This window comes from Poecilia latipinna, unplaced genomic scaffold (genome assembly GCF_001443285.1).
Source record: "Poecilia latipinna isolate Pla-1442-1.1 unplaced genomic scaffold, P_latipinna-1.0 Scaffold4430, whole genome shotgun sequence".
NCBI lineage: Eukaryota > Metazoa > Chordata > Actinopteri > Cyprinodontiformes > Poeciliidae > Poecilia > Poecilia latipinna.
In genome coordinates this window covers 6956-22740 of record NW_015117046.1, presented here as the reverse complement: position 1 = coordinate 22740, position 15785 = coordinate 6956, and the positions used below count along the sequence as shown (strand labels likewise).

Here is a 15785-nt window from a genome sequence, read left to right as displayed (position 1 = left end):
AAAATGAGCTAAACTGGGCTGGGAAAGGTGGGAGACAGAGTCTGGAAGACCATGGGATAATATAAAGGTGTTTTGAAGCACCTACTATCTTGTAAAGAACCAAACCTCAACTGCAGTTTCACTTTTCCAATCTCCCTCCCCTGAACCGTCAGCGTTCTGACAACACCTAAACGTCAGAGGGGAAATACGAAATATATTTATAACAGTTAAACACAAGCAGATAATATCATCAACCGTTTTACTGTAATATACAATAATATGCACTAATTACCTAATATTTAAATATGAAATAAAGGGAAATCAGTTTATTTACCGATCAATTTCCGGAAGTCTTTATTTAGCTCCCCCTACCCCCGTACTGACACGTAAAATGGTTTAGTCCAACCTGGAACTGTCTATTATTTTCGGTAAAGACGATGCTTGCGGCTGATAAATCCGTTTCTGTGTCACATCAACGTCAGCAACAAATCTCCAGACAAACGGACGAGCTACCATTTTAAAGTCAGCTCCTACGAAATTTGATTCGGATGATATAAGTCAGCACTGTGAGTGTATGCCTGTGCAGGACACCCCTGTTGCTGTTGCTAGGTGCTGCTCCTGGCACTTCCTTGTTCAAAAGTTTTATTTAGAGGAAGGCTTACGGGCAGAAGTTGGTCACTGGACTGGGTGTCATTCCTGCTGTCAGCGGCAAAAGCGATGGAGTTATGGCGCACATTTCGCTGTAATTAGCGTGTACCCGCAGCCGCTTCGATAATAGATGAAATACTCAGAGACAGCCAGTAGTGAAAGGCTCCAGAAAGAGGAAGATGTCCACGGCTAGCATTAGCGAAGACATCCGAGGGAAGTTTCCCCTTCATTCCGCAGTTTGGGAGAACGACTACAGGAAATTGGAACAGCAAATACGATTACAACAGGTTTGTAGAAACACCAGGTTAGCCGATAAGACCACAAAATGAAAGTAGAAGCTAGTTGCTCGCTGTGTTTGTAGCCTGTGAAAGTAGGCCAGGGGTGTTGACAGATGTTGTGCTGTCACACAGGAAAGTTACCTGATGCCTGATCAGCTCACTCACAACATTAACTTGCTTAGAAAAACAGGAAGGAACAACAGGTGCATCTCTGATTTGCAAGACGGATCGAAAAGTTAATATATTCCTGGAATTCAAAAGTGAAACTCGCATGGTATATTGATTGATTACGCGCACAACAGGTGCATCTCTGATTTGCAAGACGGATCGAAAAGTTAATATATTCCTGGAATTCAAAAGTGAAACTCGCATGGTATATTGATTGATTACGCGCACAGGGGTGTATTGTTGTTCATTTGGAAATGAAAAAGTCTGTGGCTAACAATTTAACGTTTATTTTGAATATGAGTGCTACGTTATGACCTGCAAAAACATGGGAAAGACTGGTGACTTTACAGTCCAGCTGTCATTCCTAAAAATGCTAGGCTCAAATAGTCCTGTATCCTAGCATATGTTTGGAAAGTTGTATGGAAGAAAAAACTCATTTGTTAAATCTATAAACTACTAACAAATGAAGTCTTGAGAGAATCTTCCCCATTTAGTTTTTCATCTGCAGCTGTTGCTTTCCTTGTACTAAGCGCTTCACAGTATTAGAGATGTCTTACCAGAGGTGAAGATAAAAAAATAAAAGACTGCACTGTTCTGTGCTCAGGGGTCCAAAGTTTTCTTTTTAGATGAAAATAAATGTTGCATTTTATTTGTAAATCAAGATCCCAACATCTGGAGGAAGAGTGGAAAGGTTCACTCTTCCTCCAAGTTTCTTGGGCGTCTGTGTCATCTGCTGATATCGATCCAGTGTGTTTTTATCAAGTTTAAATGCAGTTGTCTGCCATAAAAATTTTTAGCACTTTATATTTCCTTCTCGTGACCAACTTTAGGGAAATTCAGATACAATTTTTGCTACTGAACTTTGCATCCACCTACACTGCCAAAAGTACCATTAGCTCCATTGACATGAAACTATCTGTTGCACAGTCTGTAATTAGTGATTAAAGAAAATAAGTTTCATCCAGAAGTCATAGACATTTGTTACACTCAACATATCAAATGTATAATAAACATGTCAAGACGCAACATTGGATAAAGATAACAAGAATACTTGTACAAGATGTATATAAAAAAAGAAATAATTACAATTAAAAATGTCTCTTCAGTTCCTGTGCCTCTGAGTTGATTTAATACAGACTTTTTACATAGGGACTTTGGCACCACTGACCAATGACTGCATGTCAATTACAGCATGACTCATAAAACCTGTTGCTTGTGTGGTTGCGCAGGTTCGCGTAATTATCAACCGCTGCCAAAATTAGTATGTACAACTGCACAGGGATGACATTCAGGTAAATGTGGTCTGTTGTTGTGACACTCTTCGAGTGTTTACCTGTTCTGTATGACACGATTTCTGTACTTGTAATGTTTATTGCATGTTTTTTTTTTTTTTTTTTTTTTTTTCAGAATGACATCGAGGCCGTTGACCCCCGGGGTCGGACACCTTTGCACCTGGCCGTGTCGCTCGGACACCTGGAGTTGGTCAGAGTTCTTCTGAGACACGGCGCTTCAGTGACTAAAGAGAATGCCAAGCATTGGACAGGTTAGCCAGCTGCATATCAGCCAAGGAGTGCTATAAAACACCGTCCTTCATCGTCTATTACATGTGCTATATTCACGTCAGTCTCATGGTTATTTTAGCTCCTCAATCCCCTTCTCATCTGTTGCTAATGGACTTTCTTGTAGATGCTTAACATTCTCCCTCAGTTACAGTAAAACACTCACCACCATCATTACTGAGGTTTTCAAATGGACAATTGCAATACCAGGGGGACCGATGCTGATATTTTAACAGGCATTGTGGTTTCCATGCTCTTCTGTGTATTTGTGCAGTGCTGCAGGAAGCTGTCAGCACTGGAGACCCAGAGATGGTTCAGTTAGTGCTTCAGCGCAGAGACTACCTCAAAGCCTCCACTGCTCTGGGAGGAGTGCCTGAGCTGCTGCTGAAGATCAAGGAGGTTTTTATTCAGATTCTTTATTTATTTTTTTAACAGAATGTTTGTAAGTCTGGAAACGTTTACTATTGTAGGATAAAAAAAATGACCTTTTTTTTCTCACTAGTCTCCAGACTTCTACATGGAAATGAAATGGGAATTCACCAGCTGGAGTAAGTTTTTTTCTGTGTGTGTGTGTGTGTGTGTGTGTGTGTGTGTGTGTGTGTGTGTGTGTGTGTGTGTGTGTGTGTGTGTGTGTGTGTGTGTGTGTGTGCGCGCGTGTGCGTGTTATGTTAATTATAAAGGCACAGGCATGTTTTTCCCTAATGCTCAAGCATCCAGAGCTCTTTGCATAAAGGTTTCCTCAGGTCATACAGGCAAAACAACATACCTGCTTCTGCTGTTTCTGTTTAGCTAAGAGTCACATTCTTTCCGTTGTTCGTGTCGTTGCTCCGCAGTCCCTCTTCTGTCCCGGATATGTCCAAGTGACGTTTGTCGCATTTGGAAAAGCGGCGCCAGCCTTCGGGTTGACGCCACCCTTCTGGGCTTTGACAACATGACCTGGATCAGAGGCCGGAGGAGTTACATCTTCAAAGGAGACGGTATGCGTGTGCGTTTTAAACTCCTATGCTCTCTAAGGTGTTTAAATGTAAAAAAAACATTTTGCCTACCCCCCCCCGCCCCCCACAGATTCCCATGCAGAGTTAATGGAGGTGAACCACGATGATGGCGTTGTCGACACTGAGCGCTTCAACATATCCCAAGAAATGGAAGAAGTCACGTTGGAGTCGATGCAGCCAGCTGAACAGGAAGTTGCCAAAAGATTGACAACACCTATTGTCAACACCTTCTTGGACACAAAGGATATTGCTTTTGAAAGGCGAGGTTTCTTTCTGGTTGCCATCAGTCACAACACAAATGGCTCTAATGCTCTTTAATCTCTTTTACTGTCAGCTAATGTTTGTCTCTAATTAGGGCTTTATAGATTCGTACTCATCTCATAGTAACAATTTCTAGAATCTCTGCAGAATTTATTGTAGAAACTTGACTTGAATGAGAGGATATATTCAGTTCTTATCATCGGTGCCAAGTTCAGTTTTGCCAAACCCATCCAAGAGAGATTAATTGCATTAAAATTCTTAATGCGTAAAAATGTATGTATTTAATTGATCAAAATCAATGCATTAAAGTTCCAATCTTATTGTTTTTGCCCGTACTTCTGGAAAACACTTCAAGCTCAGCCAGAATGGGTGGAGAGCATCTCTGAATTTGTTTTGTCAATTCAACTTGGGTCTGAGCTTTGACTTTGGTGTTTTAACAATATGAATAAGGTCTGAATTAAGCTATTTGATTGTTGCTTTGACAACAAAGGAAGTTAGAAAACACTCTATTAGTTTTAATAACCCCAAGGATTAGAAATCCTTTCGGAAGGTGCTGCTCCATCACAGCTTATTGTTTTCTCTGCATTGTGAAGGGTTGTTCTAAGGTGGCAAAAATTCTCAAATATTTATTTATTTTTTTTTTTTTTCCAACAGATGCAAATCTGGGATTTTAGGTTGGAGAACAGACAAAACCGAGTCAGTCAATGGATTTGAAGCAAAGGTTTGAGAAAGTTACACCGCTGACATTTAGAAAAAAAAACAAAACTCCCTATCCACTAGCACCTGCACAGCCGGTCATTCGGTTTTGCGGTTTATTTTCTTTCAGGTTTTTAGTGTGAACAATGTAAACGTGGTCATCAGGACGAGGACGGAGCATTTAACAGATGAGGAGAAAGCCAGGATTAAAAGTAGGCGGAGAACATTTCTCGTACTTGATGGTTTCTCCAGACTTATAAATTCACATGTAACCTTTCCATTCATAGGTGAAAGGAATGTTTTAGAGTCTTTGCTGGGGACTGTGGAGCAGCACATAAGTGCCCAGGGGGTAAGATGCTCATTTCAGTATCGATTAAAGATCCAATTATTTGTTTCGCCTCTCAGTTAATGGCTCATTTTTGGTTTGTTGGCCCAATTTGCAGAACCTAACTCTGGAGTATGCCACAGCCACAAACCCCACTGCGATCACTCCAGAGGAATATTTTAACCCCGACTTTGACCTGGGTGACAGGGACATTGGTCGTCCCATCGAACTGACGATTCGAACGCAAAAGTAAGAGTTCCTGTTTTTAACGTGCGACCTTCAGCGGGCCGGGTGTGTGTTTGATGAATGCCTTCTGTAATGTTCATCCACTTAGGTTCAAAGGAACACTGTGGATGAGTGAGGAGCATCCTCTGTCCCTGGTGGAGCAGGTGACCCCCATCATTGACCTCATGGCTCGAACCAGTTCCCATTTTGCACGATTAAGAGACTTTGTAACCCTGAAGTTTCCCCCTGGATTTCCTGTTAAAATAGGTACAAACCAATACATCCTTTCTTATTCTTCTTTTTTTTTCTTTAAAAAAAAAAATTAGCATTTTAAAGATTTTTTCTTATCTTCTCAGAGATTCCCCTGTTTCATGTGCTGAATGCCAGGATCACATTTGGTAATGTAAACAAATGTCGCACTGAAGAGGAGGCAGCAGCCACGCCGACGTCCTCGGATGAAAACGATGACGTAGCCACAGGTAGCGACGCAGCCACATTTGTTGTCTTAAAAAAAAAACAAAAAAAAAAAAAAACTCCATGTTCCTAATTCCTGTGCGTCTTGTTTTCCATTCGGTTCTGCCCTCCTTCCACAGCTACAACTCCATTTCAGGTGTGTCCCTCAGTGTTCGAAGTACCTCCGAATTATCACCGCCGAGGGGGCAGCCGCCACACCCCCATGTCCAACAATGATGATGAGCTTCTGCAGTATGCCATCCACCAGAGCCTCCTGGACTCGCAAAGAGGCTCGGGCGAGGTCAGAGCAGCAGCGCGTCATTTTTTGTCCACTGCTCGTTCTCTAACGTTCTGCATGTTCTGAGTGTCCCTCTTGTTTGTGTGTTTTTATAGGTGAGCTGGGATGATGCTAATGAAGAATTTTCACATGCAATGACAGGCAGCCATAGCAATGGGTAGGTCCAGGCCTGTTCACTAAATACATTGCCTTGCAAAAGCATGCTTGCAGTTTTTTTTTTCTCCCCCAAATAAAGATCTGAAAAGTGTGGCATACATTTCAAATCAGCCAACTTCAGTGGGCAGTTAATAACTGCATGGTGACTGTTTGTATAACTGCTAGTTAAATTTACTTGAGTAACATTTTTGAAAAAATTTAACATTTAGGAGTAGTTCTGTTCTAACAAAGCATATTGACGTCATATTTTTAAGAAAAGTGCTTTCTGAATCTGTTATTTTTGTATTTTTTCTTATTTATTTCATGTTAGTCTTTAAAATACCAGGTGCCGGATATAACATTTTTGTCTGTCTGATGATATCACTTTAAAATATTGAATCAAATGTTCTGATCAGTTACTCAGTACTTTAGCAACTCCTCTCACCAAGAGGGCTGCTCCACCCACCTCCTCCGTTGCTTAGTAACGGCAACAGCTCAGGGTTGGATCCGACTTCCTTTCTTTCAATGTTATTCCAGAAGTATCCCTGAAGGGTTGCTGGTGGAAATCGGAGACAGCGTCAGCCCTGCGAGTTCTCCCTCTGCTTCCAGCCAGGACTCGGACCTCCGCCTGGCCATGGAGCTCTCTGCTCGAGCTCAAGAAGAGGAAGAGAGGATGAGGAAGCGGGAGAATGAGGAGCTGGAGCGGATACTGCAGCTGTCGCTCACTGAGAAGTGAAAAGGAGAAAGAGGGAATTTTTAAAACGATGTTCCTGGAACCAGAAGCAACCACCACACCTCAGTGTTTCCTTCCTAACCTCTCTAAATCCACCTATGCAACCACTGATTTTCATTTTTACTGTAACAGACTTGGACCCATACAGGCAGTAAAAAAAAAAACAACTCTCCATTATTTTTCAATAGATATTTTTGAGAAGAACTTTTTCTTTCCTATATTCCTCCAAGTGGACATCTTGTCACTGCTTACTTGCTTATTTCAGACTGTTGAGGTACTTTGGTCCTTTAGTTATTTTTGTTTACTATTCAGACTCACAACATCATTCACATGTGTTAATCATTGTTCAGTTTGGGGTTAGATTAAAGTTAGGTTCTTGAGGTAGCTTCAAATGTTTTTTTTTTTTTTGTTTTTTTGTGTTGAAATGTCACACTTTATGCCACCACAACCCTTTTTTTTTTTTTAAACAATTGAAGTCAGATTTCTTCTAAAAGCCTAGCACATCAAATTATTTTGAGCACTGCAAATGTAAATCAGTAAGTTTGAGCATTATTGCAAGACTTCCTGCAGAGTCGCTACTCTAATATGTTTGGCTCATCGAATAAGAAAAATCTCAGGGTTCCAACTTTCTAGATTTCTTTTTTTTTTTTTTTCTTCCAACATTTATTTATGAGTTTCAGAGCCGTTGTAGCCTGGTAAATGTCTATGATGCAAAACGGTATTTTCTCATGCATATCATTCTATGCTAAAACCTAAAAATGGAAAATTCACGGAGCCATTTCTGAACGCATTTCGATCTGCGTTGTGAATGTACAGGACGGCAGGTGGTTGAACAAACGCATGTTGCCATGGGAAATGTTTTTAAAGTAACTGCATGGTGACAAATCTGTGCTGCAGCCAGTGCCTAGACTTGGCTTGAGGTGATAAAGTAATTATTTTTGTAACCTGTCACAGAGCAGCTTCAACTCCCTTCAGAAATGCAATAACGGAGACCGGTCTCATCTGTGAGTCGTCGTGGTAACCAATGTAGCAGAGTTTACCTTCTCCAGCCATGAGCTGGAGAAGGTCGTAATCAAGACTTCAGCTTGATTACGAGTAGCAGCTTCAGCATGTGCCAAGGATCACTTTGCTCTGAAAATGCCTGAGAGGCCGAGGTGTGGTGAAAAGTTCATGGAGTGCCACAAAGACAAAAAAAAAAAAAAATTCTGCTAATGTTTTTTTAAGATGTTTTTTTTTATTTTTAATTTTTAATGTGACCGATGAGATGGAAATGCTTTTGGTTTGTACCAGAGTGATGCAGAGTAACATGAATTAACCACTAAAGTTGATTTCACTGACAGCCAACCACTTTTTAAAGATCCCTGTTGTTGTTATGATTCCATTAGGCGCTTCAACTCTTCAACTAACTGTTATGGATCAAGTTGCCAAACTGGTGAAAAGTCAACTTTGTGAAGGCTAGCTAATGTTAATATAATGCAGATCTCTGCAATGCAATGTGTGAGCAAAGATGTTTTCTAAAAAAATTTTTAAAAGTTTTGAAAATGTCTGAAAATGTTCTAAAATAAAAGCACTTTATTTCCATGAGGACTAAACTTGTTTTTTTCTTTCCTAAGTTAGCAGCTTTAAAAATAAAAAAATAAGCATGAAAATGTTGATTTTTCAGGAAAAAATGTTTTTATTTTTGTCTCTCTTTTTCCATTCTTTTATCAATTAAGTTTTTAACAACTGGCTCAGTATAGTAAAAGTAAATTTAAGTCTAATATCTTCAGCCTGAACCTGATTTCTCTTAATCATTTTCACATGCAGTCTCTACCACTACAGACTTCAAAAGTTTTGCAGATTTGATGTGACAGACAAAGAGGTACATCAGCTGTGAAGAATGCTTTTTTAAAAAAAAGGTTTTGTTGGCTCTAGTGGCCTTTATTAGAAAGTGGTTTGACAGGAAGGAGGGTTGTGAGAGAGGGGGAAGATGTGGCAAATGTTGCCAGGCTGGGAATTGAGCCTGTGATCACTGACATGAGGACTAAGGCCTCAATGCATGGGTTGTGCTTTGCCCCTGCGCCACCACAGCACCCCCTGCTTCCTAACTTTTAAAATACATTTGATTGACCCAGTTAATAGAGTCCATCTATGTTTCATTCTCAGATTAAAATCTCAGATCTCATTCTCAAACCTAAATAAGTGGCAATCCCGGAAGAAAGCTTGTTAGAGGAGGCAGAGGTTCACCATCAACACAGATCAAGAACTACAATGGAACGATTTAGATCAATAGATATCCGATCATGACAGCCTAAAGTCCAGTCCAAAAAATGATGTTCACAGATGCCCTCTATCTTTACGAGATGACATTGCAGAAATGTCAGTCTACAGCTGTAAAGAATGTGTAGAGACATATCCCAAAATAGTTGCAGCCTGCAGACTATTGGTTTAACAAAACAAACTGCCAAGAACACCATCACTTTCTCTTTCATATTACCCTTACACACTACTTTCTGTCACATAAAACCCCAATAGAGCACACTAACGGTTGTGGTCATCGAAACAAAACAAGTTCCATATTATTAAAAGCTACTTAATTACTGTAGATATGTTTTTCTGCAATATTTATTTTCTTAGTCTGCAGTCTCACAAGATTGAACAGAAAAGAAGTTGTTGTTTTTTTTACAGTTTAATTAACCAGTAATAAACAAATTTCAGCATATCGCACCAAGAAGCACTGATCACTGCGATTGGTAATTTGTAAAAAAAAAAAAAAAACAACCTCTCAGATGTGTCATGGCAAATCCAATATAAAGAGAATAATCCAGCTATAAAGCTATGTAAAATCCTTTTATTTCTCAGAATTTCAGAGATTTATCTTTTTGTTTTTCTTAATGAGAGTTTAGATGGTAATAATTCATATTTTAGGTCACTGGATAAGGATTAAACATTTTTCTCCACTTAGCCAGAATTTTGAAAAAGGTTAAAATAAATAAATCCACATGTTTCCACACTATTAATCATAAAACAAATTAGAAACTTTTGTGGACAGCAGAAAATGAGTTAAAATCATTAAATCATTGGATTCATAGCTGCTTATCAAGCCAGTCATCAAAATTCAATGGCCATAATGTCTGGTTACAGTTAACATGACATTTATTGTTATTAGTCCTATATTCACATATGAATCAAATCTAATTTCTTACATTTCAGTGCCTTTTATGAGCAAAACAATTACAAAAGCCCACATTATGCCACTTTTTCAGATTTTTCTGATTTTCCAGATTTCGTAGACAAGATGGATCCATGAGAGAAAACCGTTTTGTTCCAGTCCTGTGCAGACCACTCCTTGTACTTCCTGTAGAAACCCAGTCTGCCTTGATGTTTTCCTTGGACCAAAGCAGCTTCTTTGCAGCCATACTTGTTACAAGGCCGTTATCCAACAGTCTTTGTCTCACAGTGCATGCAAACATGCTCACACCCATCTGCTGCCAATTTTGAGCGAGTTCTTCACTGGTGTACCTTTAAGGAGGAGACCCTGGCTTGATAATCTGTGATACCCTTATGTTGTCTTTGCTGTAGTTCAATTTGTCAGCTTGAACTTTTTGAAAACGAACAAAAATGTTCTTTCAAGCTAAATACTTGAGGCAGCAATTTCCTTGAATGTGAGCCCGTTTTGATGGGGAGTGATGACGGCTTCACGCTGACCACTGCTAAAACTTGCGGATACAGATGCTAGGTGCATATATTGTCCACTTTTACTGCAATCTGCAAATCAATGAGTCATTTTTAACCGCTCAGTCGCAGCATATTTTAACTTAGGCTTCCAAGTCAGGAGGTGACGCTGCTGCCATCTGCTGGGCTCTACTCGCAATGCAGCTTGTACCAGAAGATGCGCGTCACAGTTAATGTTTGTGTCCAGTTTCAGCGACGAGTCAGAGGTCTGTATACACAGACAGCCATGATGATCATCAGCAGCAGCAGGACAGCGAGGACACTCCCCAATGTCACTGCGAAGCAGCAAAACACAGATCAGCAACAACGTAGCTCCCCGTGGGATGGCGCAATGCTCAATATTAGGACGACGGGACCAAAGCATAACAACCAAACCGAACGGGAGACCTCCAGTGACAATTCTCAAACTGGTTTCCAGTTAAACGCCGGGACTCACCTAGGTTCTGCTTCTGCAGGACCACATAAGGCCTCTCAGTCAGGTTGGATTCGTCCTGAGCGCTGATTATCACGCTACAACATAATATTACAGCCGGTGGGATGAGATGCAGCATCATGTTGTTCATGAATGAAGGTGGAGGATGATGATCATGAGGAGAGGCGTTTTGCTTCCGCTGCTTCCGGGTCCTAAAGCCACCGGGCTGTTGTACTGGGAAGATTTGGTTTAGTGTCAGTCTCACCGTTTAGAAACTTGATGCTATTTTGCAAAATTAACTTGTTGTTACAACATCATCAAATGATCTCAAGAAAACAATTCCAAAGTTTGATTTAACCTAATTAAAATATTAAATGTGGCAATCAATATATACATATATTTAATAGACATTTTTTATGGAAAAAAAAAAGAAAGAAAGAAATGCTTTTGTAACTCCATACCCCAGAAAATTATTTTCTTTGGTAACTATAAAATGTTGCACTTTTCAATTTCAATAAATATGTTCTTTATGTTTCAACCTAAATAATTACAGCTCGTGGCTGCACAGTGGAGCAGTTGGTAGAGCTGTTGCCTTGCAGCAAGAAGGTTCTGGGTTCGATTCCCAGCCCTGGTCCTTCTGCATGGAGTTTGCATGTTCTCCCTGTGCATGTGTGGGTTTTCTCCAGGTACTCTGGTTTATTTTATGATCTGCAAAACTTTCATAGAAATTTTAGAAGTTGCACTCTCTGAAACTTACCAAGCATTTTTACAGAGCGCTCCTGAGGAAACAAGTGCTGTATGGAACCGGTACACTACTGGAGGTTCCCCCGAGCTCCTGGAACTGCATGATGTGTTGTAAAGCCGCTTTGACAAGATACTTTCTTGGAATTTACCACCAATTACTTTCTAACAGCTTAACACTTTCTTGGAGCTTTCAGGAAATTTACTGGGTATTTTCAAGAAACCAGGTTATAGTGCGACCTGTCAGAATGGGGTATTATCCTGGAGATTAGGGGTCACTACTGAAGTCGTTTAGGAGCGAAACTGCATTATGAGGTGACCTGTCAACATATTCTAATTGTTACCCTAAGCAGTAATATTGGATGTTCATTCAAGAATCATATCAATCTACTGATTGAATAAAGGTGGAACATCTCTATGTTTTGTAATCTTCAAGAGGTACAGTTACATTTACAGGATGAACCGGTTAGTCCTTTCCCTGCTGTAAGCTGTAATTTACTCAGAAAGCCTTATTAGAAGACAGAAATTATACAAACATGAACACATTAAAGAAGAAACAGGATCGTTTTGACAGCTTTACTAATGACAACTTTACAATGGCAGAAATAAAACCATAAAAATACCCTGTGGGATATTTTACTTTTCATTGTCCAGATCAGATACAAAATATTTCTACACATTCAAAGATTCATGGATTACAGAAAAGGCAGCTCTTTAGTTTGATGCCGAAGAGCTTTAAGCAAATCCTAAGCTTTGAACAAAGATTTACCTGCTCTGACTGATCAGGTGAAAACAGAGGAAACTACCGTAGTATTTCGTCTCGCATTTGTTAGTTTAATTAATACAAAACTAAAATCAACACACCCTCATCATCCAACAAAATACATATCTGTGATTCTGAGTAAAGAGAGAAAAGGATCTTCCCTCTACAGCTCACCCTCTAAAACGCAATAACTACCGGTACTCTAACTAATACGGGTAGAATCCAAACAAGAGGTATACAGAGAGAAAGAAAAGTATGACAAAATGTAGGGTCTTTAAAAGTACTGCTACAAAATGTTAAGCAACTGTGGTGAAAATTTTCACTGTCAATTTACTCTTCAAGAAGTTCCCCCAAAGCTCCAAAGTGCTTTGGGTTGATTATGCAGCAGAAGTGAGATTATTTTTTTTTTCTACAAAAAGACTTCAACAACTTTTGAAGAACACATTTACTTCTGCTTTGTAAAATATTGATTGATTAGAGACAAGTGGAGAAACTCCAAAACCACCCAAGGATTTTAATCCTCCCACCACATTTTACTCCTCCAAGATAGAGTCTCCAGAGAAACGTCCACGTTCTCTTTTTAGAGACCAGAGAAATCCTGTGAAACCACCACTCCGCAGCTCTTCAAAGTTGTTTCCTCTGCTGTGTCCAATTAAATTGATTTGTCTCCAGGAAAAGAAAGCTTTACGTTTTGATCTTCTGGTGATGTGCGTCAAATTTTTACCATCACCAAAGCTGAAACGATGACACTAAAGCATTTTCTTAATTTAGTACCAGATGTCATAACATCATATTTAGAAACATTGCATAGCTGACAGGAAAAACAGTAATCAAGACAGAAAAATACAAGAATTGGTTAATTTGTGTCATAAAATGCCAACAGAACCTCACGGAGAAGCATCGATTGGGTGACCTTGTAAAGATTTAAAATTCACAAGGCTGACCCTGTTTCTTCACAACCTCTGCAATCCTTTCTGGCATGCTAGATATAAACTTCTGAACCAAATCCCGGCTTAGAGTGAACCACTCTTGTCGTATCAGAGTCTGGAGCTGCTCGCAGTTTGACGACTTCTGCTTGTCCACTCGCTTTTTGAGGAACGACCACAGGTTCTCCATGGGGTTGAGATCTGGAGAGTTTTCTGGCCACAGGTCCAAAACTTCCACCTCATGGTCTTTGAACCACTTGGTTATCACTTCTGCCTTGTGGCACGGTGCCCCGTCATGCTGGAAAAAACATTTTCCATCATCAAACTGCTCGTGTATTGTGGGAAGAAGTTGCTCCTGCAGGACGGTTTGATACCACTCTTCATCCATGGAGGTGTCCTTGGGTAAAACTGTGAGCGAGCCCACTCCCTTGGATGAGAAGCAGCCCCACACATGCACCGCGTCAGGATCAATCACTGCTGGCACCATATGGGAGGCCTCATCTTTTCTTCTTACTAATCCTTTTCCAGATGTTGCAAACAATCGGAAGGAGGACATGTCAGAGAAAATAACTTTGCACCAGTCCTCTGTGGTCCAGTCTATGTACTTCTGGCAGAACTCCAGTCTGCCCTGGGCCTTTTCCTCCGACAAGAGTGGCTTCTTGGCGGCCCGTTTTCGTCTCCCTGCGCAAGCAGACGCACCCACTCCCACCTTTTGCAATTGTTGAGCAAGCTCTGCACCGGTGGCACTCTTCAGAAGAAGATCGTCCTGGTTCTTGCTGGACAGTTTTGGACGCTCAACGCAATGCAAAACCCGCTTCACCGTGGACAGAGACACTTGCATTCCAGCAGTTTCCAGTTCCTGCCAGATTTGAACCTTGGTGGTTCCTGGATTGTCTTTGAACATCTTAACCAGTTTCAGTTCGTCTGAGTGGGAAAGCTTGGGCCTTCTCCCAGACCGGGGCAAAGTGCTGACGCACCCAAACAAATCATACTTGCGTATGATCGATTGAACCGATGATTTGGGAATCTGTAGCTCTTTAGAAATGGCTCCGAGAGACTTTCCTGACTTGTGCAGATCAACAATTCTCCTTCTCACATCCTCACTGAGTTCCTTGGACTTCCCCATTGCTCTGAGGGTCTAAATCTAATGAATGCCGTCACAAGAATCCTTTTTATGCTGACCGAGGGGAATTATATGTTTATAAAACCATTAAAAATGGTTTTATAAACCTAATTTATTTGGGCCAGGCTTCCGGGCAGCTGGCTGTGGCCCAGAGGTGCTGCCCTCAGCAGGCGTCTGAACACGTTGCAGGAGTGACTTTGCACCGGAAGAACCGCAAGCAGTCGGGAGTCTGTTATTAGTGCAAATATTTGTGTCCAGTTTCAGCGGCGAGCCAGAGGTTTGTAGACACAGACAGCCATGATGATCATCAGCAGCAGCAGGACGGCGAGGACACTCCCCAACGTTACTGTGAAGCAGCAAAAACACACGCACACATCAGAAACAGCGCCTCAAAACACTTCATAGGATGCATTCACCGCTGCACAGCAGATCGGAACATGGCGATGTTACAGTAAAACGGAACAAAAGAACAAAAAGCAAACAGCGGCCCGGATGGCAGAGTTCCAGACCCAGTCCTCATACTGGTTTCCAGTGAAGCACCAGGTCTCACCTAGGTTCTGCTTCTGCAGGACCGCATAAGGCTTTTCGGTCACGCTGGAGCCGTCCTGAGCGCTGGTTATCACACTAAAACATAATATTACAGCCTGTGGGATGAGATGCAGGATCATGTTACAGGATGGAGGAGGAGGAGGATGGGAGGCGTTTCTTCTTCCGCTTCATCAGGGTCCTAAAGCCACTGGGTTGCTGCGCTGAGCAATGGCGCCACCAAGGGGAGACCAGAAAGAAGCGTCAGACAGACTACAGAAAAATCAAAGCTGTTTTCTACATCAGTCTTTTGAAAGGAAACAGGGCCGTGCAGAGACCTTTGGAGGGGCGGGAGCTCAAAGTTAAAAAGTGGCACATTGAACAAGATCTTCAAACGCCGTACAACAGCATAGCAACAACCCATATTAATCAATAATCTAATATTTAATCAGATCATGGAACCCCCCAGTAGCCCCTGTGCCAGTACGCCGATGCTTCTGGGGCATTTTGATTTATTTAATTGTGGAACCGGGTTTGACTTTTGCTTCGGTTCAAATTATTGGTACAGTATTTTCGCTGATGTTTATGTGATATTTTGTGAGCTCCCAATGCTATTGGGTCGAATCTTTCTTTACCAGTTGAGGTTCTGCAGTAATTTATATTCACAGCCGCTCACCTCCAGCCCAGGTCAGCAGCGGTGCAAACTGCCTGGTACTGACATTAAGGTGAAGCAGAGAGCGAGCCATTTCTGTGATTGGGCAACACATTCTCACTCCCAGCTCGTCACATATTGACGCTTGGGCAGGTACCCTCGGCGTCACATATTGA

At 41.1% G+C, this 15785-nt stretch overlaps 1 protein-coding gene and 2 long non-coding RNA genes across 3 annotated transcripts; 2 read left to right on the top strand and 1 right to left on the bottom strand.

Annotated features, from left to right (window-relative positions):
* The first annotated feature begins 282 nt into the window (after nt 1-282).
* Nucleotides 283-8334, top strand: ankrd13a (ankyrin repeat domain 13A). The gene is made up of 15 exons (XM_015025952.1): nt 283-914; nt 2481-2616; nt 2907-3031; nt 3135-3180; nt 3466-3609; nt 3698-3887; nt 4543-4609; nt 4715-4796; nt 4872-4933; nt 5028-5158; nt 5244-5401; nt 5491-5613; nt 5728-5888; nt 5981-6042; nt 6558-8334. The coding sequence occupies exons 1-15, from the start codon at nt 807-809 to the stop codon at nt 6754-6756; spliced, it is 1794 nt and encodes a 597-aa protein (XP_014881438.1). The 5' UTR covers nt 283-806; the 3' UTR covers nt 6757-8334.
* On the top strand, nt 921-2135 carry LOC106942629 (uncharacterized). The gene is made up of 2 exons (XR_001423671.1): nt 921-1108; nt 1208-2135. It is a non-coding gene; the product is annotated as an uncharacterized LOC106942629 (long non-coding RNA).
* A 1535-nt stretch (nt 8335-9869) lies between the features above and the next one.
* On the bottom strand, nt 9870-11221 carry LOC106942628 (uncharacterized). Its single transcript, XR_001423670.1, has 2 exons — nt 10904-11221; nt 9870-10742 (listed from the first exon to the last, which is right to left on the bottom strand). It is a non-coding gene; the product is annotated as an uncharacterized LOC106942628 (long non-coding RNA).
* Between the last annotated feature and the right edge of the window lie 4564 nt (nt 11222-15785).